Source organism: Phycodurus eques, chromosome 20 (assembly GCF_024500275.1).
Source record: "Phycodurus eques isolate BA_2022a chromosome 20, UOR_Pequ_1.1, whole genome shotgun sequence".
NCBI lineage: Eukaryota > Metazoa > Chordata > Actinopteri > Syngnathiformes > Syngnathidae > Phycodurus > Phycodurus eques.
In genome coordinates, this window is record NC_084544.1 from 9,050,189 (window position 1) to 9,070,507 (window position 20,319).

Genomic DNA, 20,319 nt, shown 5'->3' on the forward strand with positions numbered 1-20,319 from the left:
TTCACATTATTACACACAACTTAATTTCTGAGTTTATTTGTTCTACTTTCTTTGTATGTATGGGTTACTTGGGTCGGCGATTGGCTGGCAACCGGTTCAGGGTGTACCCCGCCTCCTGCCCGATGATGGCTGGGATAGGCTCCAGCACTCCCGCGACCCTTGTGAGGAGAAGCGGCTCAGAAAATGGATGGATGGGTTACTTGGGTTGTTCCCAACAGCTGGTGAAATTTTCATGTCAATGGCACCTTTGGAAATATATATAGTGAGAAAAATGGTGACGTGTTAAATACTTATTTCAGCTGCTGTATATCCACAAAACAAAACAGCATTTCTGGAAAGAATTCACTGACTGGTCACGACATTAGGACCACTTGTTGGAAGTCTAATCTGATGGCAAGAGCTGACTTGCCCACAAGAGCTAAGAAATGTTGTTCTTGTGTAGTTTATAGATATTAATACTATGTCTCAGAATGATGATGCAATGCAGTTCTAACTAAAACCTTAATAATAAACATAACTGTTACCTTTCTCACAGTGTCAATATCATTTTTTGTAAAGTCAGAATTTTTCAAACTTCATTAAGCTGTGCCAATCTATCCGGACGCATGTATGATTGATTGGACAATATACTCACAATTTAATGAATTTCAGACTCGGAGTGCCTCTGACACTGGAGGAACCATGTCTTTAATGAAAGTCAATTGCTCATGATCATTTAGCAAATTCATTCATGTCGCACATCGAGTTTGATCTCTTTTAAAAGACACAAAACCACAACGCACTAAAAGTTATAGATCTATTGTGTTATTTATTACCATTTTTGAAGCACCACTGCCATTTTGTCTGGGATTACTGTCCATCCACACACAGTACGATGAGATGATAAGGCAGCAAGCTACAAGGCTAAAGTTCCCCTTTCAAATAGGAACTTCTGATCAAAATTGTTTTTAAACAGTTCTGTGGTCATTTTGTCCTCACTTGGCCAAGGATATTTTAAACTTTTTATATATATAATAATAACTGCTACAGCAGGTGAATGGGTGCAGCACCGCAATGAAAGGCACTTGGGTAAATGTTGATCCATAAAATTATGTTACAAAGTATAGATTGAGTCTACACTAACAAAGTGTAAATAATATTTGAGATGAGACATTAATGTACAGGATAAAGATTATGCTCAAACAGGAATAGTCTGCTGGTTCCTAAAGGAGGGCACAGGAAGTCCATGTTGATTTGGGTTACCACGACAGTTCAGACGACTTGAGTTTGGTCTCACTTCTGTTTCTACTTCCCCCTCTGTGATAATTTGTAGTGAATGAAGTGAATCTACAGGTCACCACAGCACAGGGAAGTCGACCTTCGTGAAGCCAGGGTCTCTGCGTAGCTCCCAGTACGAGTTGTTGCTCACCCACGTGTCATTCTCCGACTTCCTGCTAACACAATGAAAGCAGTTTTAGATATTTTCTAGATGCATTCTGTGAGTATACAGCGAACCCTCGCTATTCATGGACATATGTAAACTTCTGTAGTGATTTGCCGCTATTTAAATAAAACTGAATTGAATATTCGTGGGGGATAAGGACCGAGCCCTGACGCAAACAGCGAAAATCCGTAATTCTCGGGCACCCTAAAAAGGTTTACCGCAATGTAATTTGCCTGCCACAAGATGGAGGCAATGGACTACTTTTGTCTAACTGAAAATCTAACACACACACTGTCGTCAGCGACACAAGTGGTGTGATGTTGGTGCGTGTTGTGATATGAATCAAGTTTTTGTTGGTTTGATGTTCGTTCTTTGCAAACAGTCCCGTGGTCCCGCTAGTATGAATATTTTAAGACAAGCAGCGAGCAGAAGCTAGCGAGGGTGACATTTATTCAAATCCACAAACATCTTATTTTCGCACTCTCGGATGAGCGCAGACTTTTGAAGACTGTCACCTTGTCGGGCGGACATTTCGCTATTCCGCAGAGCATAAGAGTCTTTTGTAAATTGGCCAATTGAAAGACGAGATGCCAAAATAACATGATTAGTGAGTCGGCGACTTCAAGCTTGAAAATGTCAATGAGGAGTAATGACGTTGACGAATCAGTTCAACCACTGTCAAATAACTGAGTATAGCCCGCCCACCCCCCAAAAAAAATCCACGAATAAGAAAATTAGCAAACACCAAACTGCAAATCTGCAGGGGTTCAGTTTATAAAAATGTTATAAATTACCCTATGTGGCCACTATAATGTTGTGGCGTGTTGTTGAGATATCGTGAGAAGATTGTGGTGTGTATTCAAACTATCCACAACATACATTATTCAATTTTGCCCATCACTGTACTTGATAATATTCTGCTGGCTTAACCATAATTGGTTATGCTGCAGCTTTTTATTCATGTTAACAGAATTGAATGCAACACACGTCATATAGCAGTAAGCATGTAGTAATTTTGCATTTTGTGATTTTATTCCCATCTGTGCCTTAAAAGGATGAGTGAAGCAGAGCAAACTAGTGATATTTAAAAATATTCTGCTCCCCTGTTTCTCCAGCTCAAAACAAGCCATGTAAAGAGTGCGCTGCTAGGTTAATATTAATTATTAATAATAATAATAACTTAGTAATGTATATTGTGCCTTTCGAGGGACCCTAGTGTGCTTAACACCAAGTCATGGGGGGATTACACTTTATCTATACACTAAGTGTGTGTGATGTGTATTCATGTTAACGAATGTATGCTTTGGTGAACAGATGAGTGCTTGAGAAGTTAACAGACTACCATCTGAGACACAGTAGCCCATGTATATGTTATCTCATGGTCATGTGGGAGAAAAAAGACACACGTGCACTCGTCTGATTGTGTATCCAAACACACAAGTACAGTGGCAGCGTACTTGAAGAAGCGTGGCTGGTGGGTCATGTTGTTATCCTCCAGCACTTTCCTCCTCTCTCTCTGAAGCTGCTCTATCCTCTGCTTCTGTTCCTCAGCTGCTTCCAGATTTCCCTCCTCCAAGAGCCTGGACAAAGAGGTCAAAAAAAGTTAACTCAATGTGGTGCAAGACTGCAGCACTGTGCAGCTTGTTTATTTCTTTGTGTTAGACATTCCAAGTCCAAAACTCTAATTTGAAATGGTATCAGGCAGCATTATATCCAAAAATGTAAAAAGTATTAGAAAGATAAATGGAAAGATGTCAACCTCTGGTCCAGCCTGAAGCGTGTATCTGTCGGGGGCAGCAGGGGTCTTATGGTGGGATCCAACTCGTTTAACTCCACTGCAAACGTAGTGAAACCGTAGTACAGATCCTGGTCCACTGGCATGGGATCTACACAGACATATCAGCATATACTGTATGATTTCATGTTAAAGTTCAAGTAACCTTTCCTTGTTGTAAAACAGCCCTTCACTCACTTGCTCTCCAAATGCATGTGGCAGAAGGCGGGTCTCCTTGGAAAATGGACTCGTGCCACTTTCCAAAAATGGAGTGCACAACTTTTCCATTGCAGTCGGTCACCACGCCCTCGATCTCGTTGACAGAAGAACTCCATGATTTTGCCTGAAAAAGATTAAAAAGGACAATAAAATGTAAGAACAAAGTACCGGTACTACGAGCACTTTACTGTTGTAAAGTTACATGTTAACCCATGGAAGGATTCTATTTCCTTCCGCCGGATAGTAAATGTTTTAATTTTACGTTTTTAAAAATCCCTTCTTTGGTCAACAGATGGTGCTGTGCGCTCGTTACAATCTGGGGCTAATAAAGGGAAGAAAAGTGACGTCAGTTCTAAATAGTGAAGTCTAAAATAGCATTTTCAATTTGCAGCATTAAAGTAGTGGGGCCCAAATGTGATATTTTCCCTCCAAATCTCTGGTGATGCCCTTTATTACAATTCTGTATTGTAGTTCAAGAAACATTTTACAAAAAGGAAATGCAGTGATGAATAAAATAGTTTTGTTTTTAATAAACAGTTACCTTACAAAGAGATTAGCCAGTGCATAATGATAGGAGGTAAATAACTAAATAATCTGTACCATCCAAGGTTATTTTAGTAAACGCAAACCAACGAAATACCTAAAACTAAAATTTAAAAAAAAAAAACGCATCCCTAAACAAAATAAAATAAAACAGAGGAAGAAATAGTTACCTAAAACGGCATTTTAAGTTTGCAAAACTAACTCAAACTATCTATTATTATATATAAAAAAAAGGTCCTTCGTTTTTGTCTGTCAATTAAATTCATACATGAGCTTTCGGCGTTGCTTTTAAATGTATTTATTTCATATAAATACATAGATACAGAACGGATACGTACAAAGGTCAAACAATCCTTTGGGAATTGTAGTTCACTTACTATATGTTGCCTAGAAGTGACATCATCGGCAGCCAGCGCTGTCGTATTGACGGCTCGTCAATACGACAAGCGCACGTTTGGGCGCGAAGGTAGCTTTTACCACCGACCTGTTTGTGTTGCTACGTGTTGCTAATGGAAACCGCTAAGACAGCTACCGACTAGCTAGCGCCTTCACGGAACCTGCACGTCGGTTATTTGTCTTTTGGGGAAAATTCAGAGAAACAGACAACTGCCAAGAGTCTCAAAATGCTGCTGTCTCCCGCCACGAAAGGGAGATCTGAAAGCAGACGAGGAGTTTGCCTCGCTGACACAGCAGGTGATAGAACAACAGCACATTTTCACAGCACGACTTCAGCAACAGCAAGAAAACTTGGAAAGCTTTGTCAGAATGATTATGGATTTTTTTTTTTTAATTAATAAAACAAAGCCTGGATGCACTTTCACTGGAAATGCAGCAGGTTAAACTCAAGCTTACTTTCTATCTGTCCATCTCACAGTTACAAATCTGAAAGTCCACTTGAGAAGTTTGCATTTTTAACAACGGAAGGAAAACATGCAAATAAGAACTTAGAGTTAAACATATAAACACATTTTTGAAAAGGCCATACTACACCTTGTGTCCCATGAATGGTTTTACTTGATGTTGTGATGCAGTATTTTTTTTTTTTTATTATGCACTGCACTTATTGCACTTCAAATTATACAGCACCTGTATTTGACCAGATGGTCTTTCATCTCTTAGTAAGTTAATAAAAACATTTTAATTGGTATTTTTTACCCCGAATAAAAAAACTCAAACTCATAAAAACTGAACTAAAACGAAGCATTTTTGAAAGAAAAAAAACATCCTTCTCTAAAAACTCATTTAAACTAACTGAATATGAAAAAAAGAAAAGTCAAAACTAAATAAAAACTAACTATAATGGAAAATCCAAAACTACCTTGACAAATGTGACTTTACACTCGCAAGTGTCACTGTTGACATTTTTGATGGTCATCTCTCCGTAGTGTTCAATCCAACGCTGCCCGCTGAGGATATTATGGATGCAGGAAGTCACTTTGTTCCATTCATAATGGTCCCCAAACCTACCAAATACATACAATTACCGTGTCAAATTTCTGCATTTGATCAAGTTAAATCAATAGAATTTCTCTGTACACTGGACACGATGATGGTTTACCTCTATGTAGAAAAAAAGAGTGTTTATCACACAAAATTTAAAGAACTAAAGGACTTACGAAGGCAGTGTTACATTGGTAGTACCAACTGGAACTATTTCCATGGATTTGCCCCAGAATTTATTTTTCAACCGAACATCTAAAAAAGGAAGGGAACACAATTTGTCATAGTTCTAATTAAATCACATTTTAAGAAGCTATAGAGTAATGTATTTATAGAATAAACATAACCACTAGTAACACAAATTTTAAACATAACTTTAACTAACAATGTGATACATACAAGAAAACTGTTGCTGCACTGTATTTCACCACACACAAAAAGAGGTTCTTCATGCTCACCTTGCCAAAAAGAAAAGTTCTTTGAATCCGAGTGACATACTGACACAGGTGGGTGATGGCTCACCTGGGAAAATAAGACACAGGAAAGAAATTACTGAGATTAAAAATAGTTATTTACTATACTGAACAACCTTTGGTGAGGTGGTTGTAGTCAAATACAATGTGTCATAAAACAGGAAGAGGATGCCGTTGGTCCTCTTAAGAATAACTACACCGAGGCAAAGCTTCCAATGGTGTCACCATCTTACCGATCACTTAAAATTATTGTTGCATTGTTGAGGTGATGACAAAGCGACACTAATACGACAATCCAAAGTCATACCCAAATGTTAATATTTCCATGCAATGTGGTTGTGTCACCTGTGTCAAACATACCTGTTCACCTATAAACCTGAAGCCCTTGTCAGGTCTGTCACACTCGTACGTTTCTCCTAAGACCGGATTGAAAGGTTTGCTTCCAGCTCGATAGTAAGAAGAAGTGTACGCAGTTATCGCAAAAGTAGCAACATACACCTATGTAAAAAAAACAAAGACAGCAGATGGAAGAATGGCTTCCGAAAACCTTACTTTTCACATTTTAAGTGTAAAAGATCTCCCTTCTCACCATGCGCTGGTAAGGGTTGGAGGTCTTGTTGGCCGTTTCCAGCAGCTCGCTGTACTCCAGCTCCTCGCACAGCCTCTGCAGGGTGTTGAGTGGCTCGTTGAGCTGGACTGGCATGGCCACCTTGGACAAGTCCTTACCAATGTTGTTCCTCAGGATGTTCCACAGACTCACGCTGGAGGGGGGACTGGGAGATGGTAGCGTGGTGCGGCGGCGAACCACAGACCCAACACTGCTCACTGCAAGAGAAGGCGTTGGAAATGAAAGTAAACCGAGTGCCAAATTGGCTCCACTTCAAAATGTTGGTGCACTCGTCTATTTGTAAGATAACATTTGATCATAGATCAGAGCAGACTTCCCTTTCTCAAATTAGCTCACCCAGAATACAGCCCAGCTTTGTCTTTTTTACAGCATCTTCAGTAGACAATGATGATCCGACTTCACAGATTTGTTCCATATTGTTTGCATTAACACTTCTCAGTGTTCACAGTGTTCAACAGTCATTAAATATTCATCAATGCTATCATTCTGAAAACAAACATTCGAGGACCAGCCATTCTCGGGATGGATGCAGAAAAGCCTGTCATCTCTTTAACAGAATCAAAGGGTTCTGTATGCCTTTGATGACGTGGCTTGATACATACATACTCTACAGTGTGCGTGTGTGCATCATGTACCCGAATTGTGTCTCTCACTGCCCCCTCCGTTGCTACAGGTATCCACGGAAATGCTGTCGCTCACGTCACTGATGTACGAGTCATCGTCAGACAGCTGGAGATACACAAGCAATGGGGAAAGCTCAGCAAGCAACCAGAATGAACATAAACACAACAAATTAATAGTTCCTGAGGTCAGAAACCTTTCTACAAGTAATACTGTGTGACAAACATCAGACTATTAGCCCACTGGTGTTTCAGTTATTAACCCTTTTAATGAGGTAAGAAGTGATTTGTCTGACCCCTGCACTCCAAGAATCAACATAGTTTAAATTTATGAAGTGATGTGTTTACATACTTTACATCATCAGTCCCCTACATGGTGCACACTATAGTTATTTTTTCCCCACCTTGTTAAATTATTATCTATTGTGCGCAATCATTAACCTGATCAGTGTCTCAGAAGAAGGAAAAAAAAAATAATAATAATTTAAAAAAAAAAAAAAAAACTTCCATTATTTCTGTGAAAGTTGATGCTGAGAATTTTTTTTTCTAAGCTTGTTTGGTTGCAAGAGAAATAAAGCAAACCCCATAAAAAGCCAAATTATTTTGAATAATATCCTTGCCATTAGCTTTTTCTATAAGTGAAAGAAATAATTTGATTATAATTGGAAGAAGAAAAAAAAAAAAAAATCCAAAATATTTTAAGACCATATCGCCCAGCCTTGTGTGAGATTGAAGAGACCAGCATCACCTCATTCTCAGAGGAGGACGAAGAGAGGAGGTACTCCTGCGCATCGTAGAACTCTGATATCGACTCAGGGATTGATGCTCTGCTCTCATTTGATGCCTGGTGGACCAAAGAATGGGCTTCTTCTGGACATTCCTGGGTGGAAAGTCGGTCGAGAGAATTATTACAGGCGGCGTTTATTGTGTAATCACATAGGCGCATGTGTTCAGAGGTAGCGTGTCACTCACTGAGCCATAGGCGGTCTTTAAGGCCGTGACCTGCATTGGTTGGGGAGGTTGCATTTCAATGGTGTGCCTTAATCGCTCCCTTTCTGCTAACAGGGAACAATATGCTGATTTCAGCGTGCTGTGGACTGGAGAAAAAGAAACAAACGTAGCACAGTGTTATTAAAACCACACACACACAGAGGAAAACATTTTTAGAAACTCTTTTGTCACAGGGAAAAAATAAAAATAAATCTCATAAGCAGACTCACTGTTGTTAGCTAGACTGATGAAATTCTCTTGCATACGCGAAACCTCGATGGGTGAATCTGGAGATACAGGACATACATCTTGGCTGTTGGCCTCCATAGATGGGAGATTGGGATTGGAGGCATTGTTTTGAGGCATCTTGATGGCCAGATGAAGAAGAAAAATATATGCCATTATGAACGTCAGTCCTCCCGATAGAATAGTCAGCATTAGGCAACATAATACAATGTACCTGTGTGGTTACTTTACAATTTTTGCTATTCTTGGATCGCCATTTCTTTGTCCTCTTCTCTTTCTTTGAGATATCTGAAGTAGATGTCTGTGGTAGCACAAGATATTGATATTTGTAGTCAATCTGACTGACATAATCTCATATTTGTCATTTTAATGCTAGTTATACAGTTGCTACACAAAAAGTATACTTAGTATGTTTACTTGTAGTGCACTGATGGATGGGGCAGAGTATGTACGATGCATGACCTCCATACTCCTCAGCAGCAGGTTGAGTTCTAGTAGGAAGGATTCACACTCCTCCAGATCTAGGTAAACAACAACATTTCCATCACCGTTATCAAATTAGAAAAACAATTTGAAATGAAACAGTTATGAGTAAAGAAAGTAAACCGATTGCATTTAAAAAGACTTCAGTGGAACCTCAGCTCACAATATTTTTGGACAAACGTGTGGATTCATGAACTATGCTTCAGATTGCGAACAGTCACAGAATCCATGGGGAAGGCTCAGCTGTGCGTTTTCTCACACAGCCTGGACATCGTACGGTCTTGTCTGTCACATATAGATATGCATTTATTTATTTTTTTGCTCTAAATTATCACTCTGTTGGGTCCCCAAGGAAGTGAAAAGAACAAGTGGTTGTGCTATAAGGAAGCCCTGAAAAGTCGGTGTTCCTGCAGCGGCCGAGCTCTATTCGTTCTAAAGGGAAACATTGCTCAGTGTCGCGAACAGAGATTCGGAACAAGTTAAGTTTGTGTCCTGAGGTTTCATTTAAGTGCCAAAGCCAAGTTGAGGAAAACAAACCTTTGGAGCACTTGTTCATGTCCTCTGAGTAGTGCAGCCAAGAACTGACCTTGGCCTGATGGATCGACGTCTGCTTTGGGAGAGAAGCCCTCTGTGTGAGAGAGACATAAAACATAACCTCAAATGACTTTGACCCTTTGCACTATTTCCACACAGAGTACAAAGACCGTTTTTTTCTCCAAATCAGTAGTGCTGAGACAACTTACCTTCCTTATGGAGTCAGTGAGGGAGGGCGAGGAAAAGGTGTGAGCGTGGTAGTGGTGAGTGTGTGGATAAGAGGAAATCTCATTCTGCCGAAACACACGATGATGACGCAGCTTTGAGACCCACTCCTCAAACAGCTCGGGAGACTTCATCTGGGTGCCACAAAGAGAGTAAGTAGTGAATTGAGTTACTGTGTGTCATAAGTGGCCCACTTATGATGAGTCTGATCATCCAAGGTGAGTTACCTTTAGGTGATAGATGTTGTCCTCTGTGTCCAGGTCAATGCACATGGTTGACTTCTTTATTGCCATGACGGAGAGGCCAACATCAATGCAACCATGAAGCTTCCCCTTCCTCAGCTGTCAATGTAAAAAAGTGTTAGTATGTGTGTTAGCATGCAAAAACTACAACAACAGGCTAATGGCACTCTTAAGGAGAAACTTACATCTGTGCCGTGCTTTGCATACTTCAGGATGCCTTTGTCCAACACAAAATATCTCTAAAAAGTGAAACACAACAGTAATGTTAATATTTTTTCACAAAAGGGGGGATTTTGTGGAATGTAGGTTTACCTGCGTCGAAAACATTAAGAAACAATGAAAGACAGCACAACATGCTGACAGTGTGGAATTTTGTACCTATAAAAAGATTTCCTTTGACCTTATTGTAAAACCACAGCTTACTGTGGTGACTTTGTGGGTGACAGCTCAAAGTGAGTACTTTAGGCCTCTATGCCAGATAACTGAATTCAATGAAAGAAACATCCATGATTTTATAAGTCAGTGTTTACCATTTAGTGGAAGAGCATTTATTTTTTCTGTCTGTCATTACACGTCGCTGGCATAAATAGAGGAACAGCGATATATATTTGGCAGGAAATAAATATTTTTAGGACCTGTTAAGTGAAACTGCCCGCGACCGTGAGTGTGGCTTTGCTTTCCTTTTCTTTTTTTTTTTTTTTAAACACTTCACTCGAGCGGTGACATAGGTTGTAAATCAAATTTGCTCTTGCAACACAAAGCAAAAAAGATCAACTGAACGACAGCTCGTAACAAAAAAACTTGTTGGGGCACTTGTAAGTCAAGGTACCACTGTAAGTTGACCTCCACATACAGTACTCACGCTTCAGCACCCACAGATTCACCTGTTGGCGCATTTTTTTCATTTTTTTCCCCCTTTTTTTTGGGGGGGGTGGGGGGCAATCCTGAAAATGCTTATAAACGCTTCAAATGTATCCTTGCTTATTGTAATTTTTTTGCTATTTAAAAATGGGCACCAATTATCCACGGATTTTCGCTGTACGTGGTCCGGCCCGGTCCCTATTCCCGCGGGTCCGAAAAGACTGACACGGCGGCCTCCAAATGCACTGTGGTGACTTTGTGGGTGACAGCTTCCAATCCAGTCTGATGAGGAGCTCACCTTGTGCCATCCCTTCATGGGCCACTTTCTCCTCTTTAACAGGAAACCCTGCTGTGGCTCAGGCTGTTGCATGATGGCAGGACCCCCCCTGAGCCCCTCAATGATTTCCCAACTATCCTGTAGGGAAAGCAGAAAAACAATAGCACATGTTAGACCAGAACATTGAGAACTCATGCAAACTTATGATGCTGACCAAAGGAAAAATCTCACCTGGTTACTGTCTTGCTTCGAAGACCCACTACTGTCACTGTGAGTTGGCGATGGTGATGTCATCTTTGTCGTCAACCCCTTTTTGTGTGTGAAGACCGGTGCTGGAGATCACAGTGGAGCAGCCGAGAGCAGCACTCTGAATTTTGAAGGTCATGCAACGGCACTCAGTGCTGCCAACACAGGTTAAGAGAAAGTCAATGTCAGAGCAGTACACAAAGGTTACGCTCCTTTTATCATGACGACATCATCTGCACATGCAACCAGAAAGATTAAAACACAGGAAGTTGTCGTGTGATATCCCTATTAAAAACTGACTTCCTTTAAAGGGGCTATGGCTCTCCTGTATGGAGTTTACATGTTCTCCCCGTGTTTCTTAGATTAATCAAAGACTCTAAATTGTCCTCAGATGTGAATGTCAGAATAAATGGTTAGAAACACAGACGGGTGAAAGGGTGACGTTCTTGTTGGGGATAATAACTTGGTTCTGTTTAACTCATGTTTATACCAGATGACCGGAAAACATCAGCTTCTCACTGTGATGTAACAGATATTCCACGCCTTGCCACACATGCCCCAACAGGGCAGTGTTTGTTCACGCTTTTGTTGCAGTGCCATGAGCGTTTCCTAGCCACGCCCCATGTGCGCCTGATACCGTGAGGTGAATATGGAGACCAGCACAACAGAATGCAGCCCAAAATGGCTGACAGGGAGTGTTCTTGGTTTTGTACACATGGAAAATTGTGTAGAGTTCATTTAATAAGGTGCAGCTCAATGCACCCTCTGCAACGAGTCTAATGGTTTAAATGAGTGTGTGCTATTTAGCAGTATCTCGGGGCCTCCCTTATGGCCAGTGCCGTGCCCAGGGGGTGAGTCATTGACAGGAAAGAATGTGCTTTGATACACCAGAGCAAGCGAGTCTCAAAGCATACCAACTCCGCTCTGGGGCTTAGACGCAAAACACAGATATAAAAACAATACACTTGAACAGCCTAATTTAGCTCAAAGAATGCTTGACTGGCATCGTCAGCGGTCAGTAAAAGCAGACTATTGTATAACTCGTTCCACCCTATTTTCCCTTTCAAAAAACCTAGCACTCAGCAGCAACATTTAGCTTCCCCATGGAGATTATAAAATTATATTTACTCAATTTTGCAAGCTTCAAAACTTCTACTACTCTCAGACACGAAATACAATAGTAACTACAATTTGAAACGGTAATATAATAACCATCTGAAATTTTATCATTGGTTACCGGTAACCTGCAAAAACTGCTTAATCCCCAAATTAGTCAATCATTACTGACACAATAGCTTGTACATGATCTGTTAAAGGTGCAAAGAGGTTATGTCATCAGGGAAGTCACAAGGCCGGCATGAGGGAAGGAAGGTGTCAAGGTGAAGCAAAATGATGGTGGTGTTTTTCTAAAATGAGAGAAAGGCAGGAACAGTCAATGCAACTGTGGCCTTGACTGAATGACAATGACAGTAATCACTGTATGATAGGCAGCACTTTTCACGTAATTGCTCATCATATATGCACGGACTTGACGTTTTATTTTGGAAAATATTAAATGCATCCGCTCTACAGAGAATGTCTCTTGTGTCTTATACAGTATATGAATACTGCAAATATGTACAGATTGAGTTATCAACAAAATTTCTCTCAGACACTGAAAGTGCATTTTAAGTTATTAGGGGTTGCTGCTTTTAAATAGCACCATTATAAACACACACAAAAACTACTTCAGCAGGTCCTTATGTCTGTTTGAGTTCAGCGCTGCCACAGGCATGACTATATGACAACACCATTTACCCCCAAAAATTCATTATGATGTTTACACAGCAAAGATTCATTATGGTGTTCACCAGCTTCCAAGACAGGATAAACCAAGTTGAGGCCTGAGGAAATGTCAGACTGGATTTTCCAGTCATGGTCAAGACAGACACAAACAGACGTTGAGTCACAACTAATACTGTCGATCGGCCTTTGAGCATTTATTTGATATCCTTGATATCCAGCTTAAGGTTCATGTACTAGTATGCTCTTTGTCCTCAGTCGTAGGACAACTGTGGCATACAAGTAAGACAACTCCATGTCACTCATGAGGCAAAACTGTGCTAAAGGTTAACGAGGGCTGCAACTATCAAATCTTTTTAGAATTGTGTATTCTTTGGATTATGCCAGCGATTAATCAGTTAAAAAATAAATTGTGCAATATTAAAACACAATAATGTGCATTTACTATTCTTCTCCACTTGGAGTCAGCATCCTCACATACTAAAATATCTATGACTTTAATAGGCGGAGCCTGGCCTGGTGAGTGATGTGGGCGTCAGCGAATGAGAGTGTAGAGTTGGCTGGCTGTTAACTGGCTAATCCTTTAGCCAGTTAGCACTTTGAGCGACTCGGTGGGAGTTGTGGCCACCGGCAGCTCGTGTATAAATGCGCTTATTACATGTTTTTTTTTACTGTTTGTTCAATAAAGCAATTGAAAGTGCACTAGCGGCTGTGTCTATCCTTGACCATGTAGGGGGTATTACAATATGTTCTAACTAGCAATGGTAGGCTATATTAACTTAGCGAACATTGATACGTTACATTGTGTTGCCAATTGTAGAAGTGAAATCTTTCCTTCTGGCCTGCCGCCACCGTGCCAATTTATTTCTACAATGAGTGATGCATGCGACTGCAGTAACATTAGTCAGTGTGGAAAAATTATCCAGGCAAAACTTCGAAGCAAGAGATTTTTTCTAATCAAATTATTCGACCCCTATGCTAACTAGTCGAATTGTACAATTTCACAAGTGGTACTAGTAGCATGCAGTTGTTAACTAGTACAGTTTTGCCTCGGTAGTAAGATGTAGCTGTCCTACTAGTAGGCCAAAGTTATCCAACAACACGAGCGTGCAAGTACATGGACATCAACGATCTCGCAAAGAAGTCGTTTGAGCACTTATTCACAGACATAGCCCATTACCTTTCATGATATTATTATATATTTATATAATACATAATTCAGCACACTAGTAGGATATCAAATAAATGCTCCAACTGTTTGCCATAAAGCCTGACTGCTATCAACCCAACAGGTCGCATAGCTGCATGTCCACGGCGCATTAGCATCGAAATGTGCCATCTGTGACTTTCCACCAGAATCTTCCGGCAAAGCTTCTTTGCAGAATTATCCAGTGAAAACTGTACATGATCCCCTGATTATCGGACTGTAAGAGTAAGTTGCTGCAAACACTGACAATATTATCAAGCACCCAAATATTCTGACAAAATATAGCAGCTGATCTGTGGAAAGCTTATGGTAGCAGCAGCATTTAGCACCCCTTACGCGACCTCTGACACTACGTCCACTGTGTGTAGCGCTGAGCGGGCATATTTTTGAAAACATGCCTGATTCCAATGTAATGCCTGTGATGGTTGAATGTAGGAATCAATAGCCTGCAATCGTGTGTAGACCATGTCATTTAAGATAACTTTTATACTTTACATTAAGACCTGTTGATATGGGAACAAAGCAGACTTTTCATCCAGTTTGGTTGCTCTTCGTGTTCTTTGTAATAACACTACATAAACACAAAAGTCAAGCAATTGGCTTGACCGAAGCGGGGCACACCGTACGTACACTGCAACAATAAGCATAAGGAATGACAACTAAGCAGTGTGTTGCCTGTTTTATTAGTTAAGGCGGAGTGTGGTGTGTTTAACAGCTTTCAAGTGGGTTTGTAGTGTAGAGAGTTACACACCAATAAATGAGTTCAGAATCAACTAATCACATTCAAAGTCATGATAAATGAGAGTCTGTACACACCTGCCACCATTTAAAGTGCCTCTGATTAACTCCAAATTAAGTTCACATGTTCAGGTAGGCTTTTCCAATTTTTTTTATGCTTTCTAGCAGTAGCCTGAAGGTTTTGTCCTAACAAATACTGCCCCGACTTGTGAGTCAGACGAATGCTTTGCAAATACTTTTGCTTGTTCTCCAACAATTGATTGATTAATTACACCACATATATTGTGATAGAGCCTTTAATCAAGTTTGAGTACCTTTTAAGTATTATAGTACTATTACATTTGTTTCGATAGTAATTCCAGTTAGACTAGATTTTTTTTTTTTTTTTTTTTTTTTTTTTTAAATGGGATTATCTCTTTTGTGTATTACTGTATTTTAACTACGAGAAGCGCTTAGTGAGTCTTCCCTGTAAAAAAAAAAAAAAAAAAAAATGTTATTTAAATTACATTTACCGACCGTTTTTGTTAAACCCCCATGACATTAAAAAACATATAGTACTCTAATTGAAGACCTGATCTGTTTTGATAAAAACAAGTACAATTCAAGGCCACACAGCAGATACAAATCCGAAAGTAACAAGTACTGTGACAATAATAACAATTTGAAATAAAGTAAATTTAAAAAAAAATCTTTAATTTAAATTAAATTAATTCTAAACAGCAATTGTAGACAGGAGACAACGTCGACTACCTAAATCGCCAATAAACGATCTGAATGGAGACCAACTCCACAGGTGTCCAATTTGAAACCATAGCTGTTGAGTTCCCACAGCCAGCTGCCAACGCAGCACTTCCTCAGGAAGAAAGAGTCCAATACTTGCTACGTTGCCGTCGAACCACAACCGGTGCGAACAAGGTAACGACTTCATTAATTCCCCGTTTGAAGGCGGTGCTGCTATCAGGCACTGTTGGCCACCAAATGTCACGACAGTCTTATTAGCCATTCTATCGAAACATTTCTTTTTACTCCTCCGCCAATTTCATGACTGCAGCGCGGCGCTATACAACACAAGGGTTGACATTAATATGTTGATATTTACCTGAGATTGTAATGTTAGTGGGAAGAAAAGCTTCGGCTTCCGCGGTGAAAACAACCGCGTCGCATCCTGACGGCAGAGAGGTGAAGTACTACCTGTCCGAGAAGTCCTTCCTCTTCCTCGCCTCATTGCTCGAACACTGGAGAAAGGGGCGGGGTTTGAGCTCTTGTTTGGTTGAGTGGCGCTTCCGTTAGCCAATCACGAGCGGGAATTAACACACGGTGGTGGGGGGGGGGGGGGGGGGGGGTTGGCGGTGACTGACGATGGCTTCGCACTTTTTAAAATGGATCATTTGAATGACGTGGACAGAAAAGCAATTTGCCAGCGGCGGTGATAAGGGTGAGGCGTTTAGAGGGACACAAAAAGTAACAACCATAATCGATGCCATATGATAAACAGGAAGATAAACATGATAAACATGAAGCAGAGGTGGCAAAAGTACTCAAACGCTGTACTTAAGTAGAAGTACAGACACTTGTGTAAAAACAGACTGGGAAAAAAGCAGAGGGAGCCTACTGCTTCAACTCCTTTAACTTCAAAGTAAAAAAGTACTAACTCTAAAATGCACCGAAGCAAAAAAAAAAAGGAAAAATGATTTTTTTACTGTCAGTCAGTAAGTAAAAGAAAAAGGTTGTCCGAAAAATAAATACTCAAGCTAAGTATAGATACCTGAAACATCTACTTATCAAACTGTTTGTACTTTGATGCTTTCTACCACAGGCATTAAGAGACTATTTCTCTTAGTACAAACACTGCACTAATCCAATCCATCAACAATCACTTCACATGATTGTATAACCTGCTGATTTTAAATGCTGTGATTGTGTGGTATGATTCTGTGAGAAAAATGTCTTTGTTTACATGGCTGTGCAGTTATGTAACAGATTGCATGGACAGTCTCTTCTTGTAAAACATGGTTATAACCCACATTCAAGTGAAAAAATGTCTGTTTGCAGTGTACAGAACAAGCAAATGGGGGTGAAGTGTTTCTGAGCAGTACACCTCTATTTTTCCTTGCTATGTTTACCATCACCTTCCTGCCTTCAGGTTTTGTTTATCCAACAAAACAAATTCCCTTTTTGCATGAGCACAAGGCTTGTCCTGCTTGAGAATTAACATAGAAAGGAAGGGGAACATTTGCGAGAGTTGCTTGTTTGCAGAAACTTGTGGAGATTACATGGCAGAAGGTATTTGGAATTTGAAGTCGTGCGTTTGACGTTAGACATTGGCGCTCGTTACATTGTGCAGGTATACCTCGTGTTGTTGACGGTGAATGTTTGCGGACTGCGAATTTGCACTGGTGAAGGTGAAGAGGGAAAAGTTCCAGGGAACATTTCATTAAAAAAAAAAAGCATTTCCGTGTCACCAAACAAAATGCATGCCACACACCCATGGCATGTTTTTGGCAATTATATCCACTTTGAACCACACCTGTCCCACATTCACATGCAATACCATAGAGCCCAATGGAGTAAACCCACAGTGACTTTCAAACACTTTAACATGATGCAATTTAAAAAGCGAAAGAAGAGACAGAGTGGGTCATAAATAAACTAACACAACGAAAGCTGATTCCAGAATAGCTATTTATATTCCCTATATCACATTTCTGTCTCAAACACAGCTCTGACATGCTAGATTGTTCTTTGACAGTATCATGCAAGAAATGCATATCAATGTTGCTTGCCTTGAGCTGGGAAAGTTCTCCAAGTAAGCACAGGTTTTATGTTCATTGCATGACATAATCTATTTGTTTTATTTGTACAAAGACAAGTGACCAACATGTTGTTGGCATACTGTATGGTAATGTAGACAACATGTGAAATGACCAACACACATACAATATATCCCCTACACTCTGTTGTAGTACCAAGAGTGACCTGTGAGAGGCAGAATAGTGCCACAGGGCATCCAGACTGGCAGGAAAAAACTAATAAGTGTGAGTAATATCATTTATATTATTATTAGTTGTAGTATTAATAGTTGTAATAGTAGTAAGGAAGGCATTTGTGCAGTTATTTGATATCTTACTAGTGCACTGAATTGTCAGTGTACTCTACTAGTACGCTCTTTGTCTTCACCTGTAAGACAATTGGGTGCGATTAAAAGGGTTAAGGAAGGTTTAGAGTGTGGTAGTGAAAGTAGTATATAACTAAAGTTGTACAGTGATGTTGGGCTTCGTTGCAATGCCATTTTGTAACTGCAGAGGGCGATGTTTAACACAATCTGTGCATCCCAGAAGAATACAAGCTGTAAATCAGTTGTCTCAGCTTTCTTTAAATGGAATCCAAAGAACACGGTTTTTGTTCTCTATAATCTGTTTGGAATGGTGAGAGACTAACATACAAAAATTCAGATTATAATGTGCATTTTGTCACAGGTCGTATCCACACTCGCACTCCAGCCGTGGCCCAATGGTTAAGATCATTGCCCGGGCTATTGTCGGGGACCTAGGTTCAAGACCCCGACTGGACCATCCGCCAACATCCCCCGACTCACGGCTGTGGTGTCCTTGAGCAAGACACTGATACCCCGAAATGCTCCCCGGGTGCTTCAGCTGCCCCCTGCTCCAGTGTGTTCCACTAACATGTGTATGTGTTCACTGTGATGGGTTAAATGCAGAGAACAAATTTTGTGTGCATGCATGCATGTTCATGACAATAAAAGATGATTCTTCTTCTTCTTCTTCATCCAAGTTATCAATAAGCTTGTGTTCCCAGGTCAGAGTAGCTCTGCCTTTTTAAGATCTGAATGCTAATTCTCTGAGTCATTATGTGATTCAGTCTGATTATGTGCAGCTTTTTCAATCTTAGTCCATCAAAGGCTTGTTCTTACTCATTTTCGTTTCCACCACCCCCTCCTTTTTTCTCATCTTGCCCCCCTCAACACTCGCCAGCCGATCAACTGGGCAATTGTGTGCTGTAATGATTTCCAGATGTAGAAGTGCGTCTTCTGTTCTGTTCTGTACTTCGAGGAGACCGAAGCTCTTGTAGCTCTGCTGCCGCCTCATCTTTCCCTCCTCAACAGGAGGTTAAGCAAGGTGGTGACTGGAGCTGAACAGAATGGAAAAAATGAAATGCATTGCTCATGTTGCATTGGTGTGTTTTCATAAAACATTTTTTGTTCTTTTGTTATACATATTCATATCCGGGCCCCCCCCCCCCCCCCCCCATGACATCCCTCTGCTCCGTAATGAAAGCCAGCTGGAAAGCAATGGGACGATGGAGGTTTTGCACTTTCCTGCCCAGGTGTCCTTCCCACGCTTCCTCTGTCTTTATACATGTTTGATTAAATGACATCAACACTATGCGGACAAAAATCAGAAACAAATATTCAACAGTGGTTGGACTAGGCCTCCTTGGCAGTACTTCCCAAGATATTTAGGATAATTCCATTCTTTCACCCGTCTGGGAACAAAAATGAGGAAAGCAGAAAGCAAGGATCTCAAAGTCATGCTTGGATGTGCTGAGTGTGGAAGAACTCGACACCTTCTGGGTAAACTAGAACAGCGAATGTAGGCCATGCCCCTTCTCAGGTCCAACATCAGTGCCATCTTAAGCGTGGTACACACTTGCCGACAATCAGGCCTAATTTGAGCATTTTTCCGATCAAAAGGAACAAAGGCCAGACTCTCAGAGGTCTCTGAAAGGTCATCCTGACCAATTATTCTGTATTGGGGGTTGTATTAAGAGTGTGGTTTTTTTCACTCCCTGATCTGCTCAGAAATCGGTGGTGCTGACAATCGTAAATGTTAAAGCTGTTCAATATTCAATATTCAATTCCGCTGATGGCTGAAATGAGAATAAATACATTTTAAAAAATCGAACATGTACTTGAAGCAGTGCAGCCAAGACAAACGCTATAAAATAAAGACAATAGACTGTCGGGAATAAATGAATACAATTCCACGGAATAAACATCAGAATTTAGGTGGTAAATGTAGGTCAGTGTTTAGTGTTTAGGTTAGTTGAGTGTAAAGTCACAAGTTTTGTGCACGTGGACATTTCTCAGTGCAGTGACAGATAGGAAAGAATCTCTTTCACCTTCCCCCTCTAAGTGCATAAACATGCTCACTCACCCCCACACTAACATACATAGGCACACACACTATGTTTAGTGCGCGTGAGCATGAGTCCGAGTCAAAGCTCTTAATGATCCCGCCAGCTGTTGCTCTTGTAAACACACAATCCCACCTCCTCCCTGCCTCTTTGCTTCCTCGCCATGCCTCCCACAAGCAAGTCAAGAATACAGAAAGGTTAAGATAAATGTTTA

At 40.5% G+C, this 20,319-nt stretch overlaps 1 protein-coding gene across 2 annotated transcripts; it reads right to left on the reverse strand.

Annotated features, from left to right (window-relative positions):
- Window positions 1-665: 665 nt before the first annotated feature.
- On the reverse strand, window positions 666-16,166 carry LOC133395384 (oxysterol-binding protein-related protein 3-like). 2 transcript variants are annotated; one of them, XM_061664214.1, is made up of 22 exons: window positions 16,051-16,166; window positions 11,210-11,379; window positions 11,000-11,116; window positions 10,026-10,079; window positions 9,826-9,939; window positions 9,583-9,732; window positions 9,377-9,467; window positions 8,774-8,877; window positions 8,571-8,657; window positions 8,341-8,476; window positions 8,093-8,217; window positions 7,869-8,000; window positions 7,136-7,229; window positions 6,462-6,697; window positions 6,233-6,370; window positions 5,858-5,921; window positions 5,576-5,654; window positions 5,278-5,422; window positions 3,396-3,540; window positions 3,183-3,309; window positions 2,881-3,003; window positions 666-1,430 (listed from the first exon to the last, which is right to left on the reverse strand). In XM_061664214.1, the coding sequence occupies exons 2-22, from the start codon at window positions 11,270-11,272 to the stop codon at window positions 1,334-1,336; spliced, it is 2,421 nt and encodes an 806-aa protein (XP_061520198.1). In that variant the 5' UTR covers window positions 11,273-11,379; window positions 16,051-16,166; the 3' UTR covers window positions 666-1,333. The 2 variants fall into 2 exon arrangements, with proteins under 2 accessions (XP_061520198.1, XP_061520197.1); XM_061664213.1 differs by having other exon boundaries at window positions 666-1,433.
- Window positions 16,167-20,319: the final 4,153 nt, after the last annotated feature.

Coding starts and splice junctions, on each gene's coding strand:
- LOC133395384 (XM_061664213.1), bottom strand. CDS start 11,272: ATGACATCACCATCGCCAACTCACAGTGACAGTAGTGGGTCTTCGAAG. Junction 8,001..8,092: donor TAAAGACCGCCTATGGCTCA/GTGAGTGACACG, acceptor CTTTCCACCCAG/GAATGTCCAGAAGAAGCCCA. Junction 5,423..5,575: donor ACCAATGTAACACTGCCTTC/GTAAGTCCTTTA, acceptor TGTATTTGGTAG/GTTTGGGGACCATTATGAAT.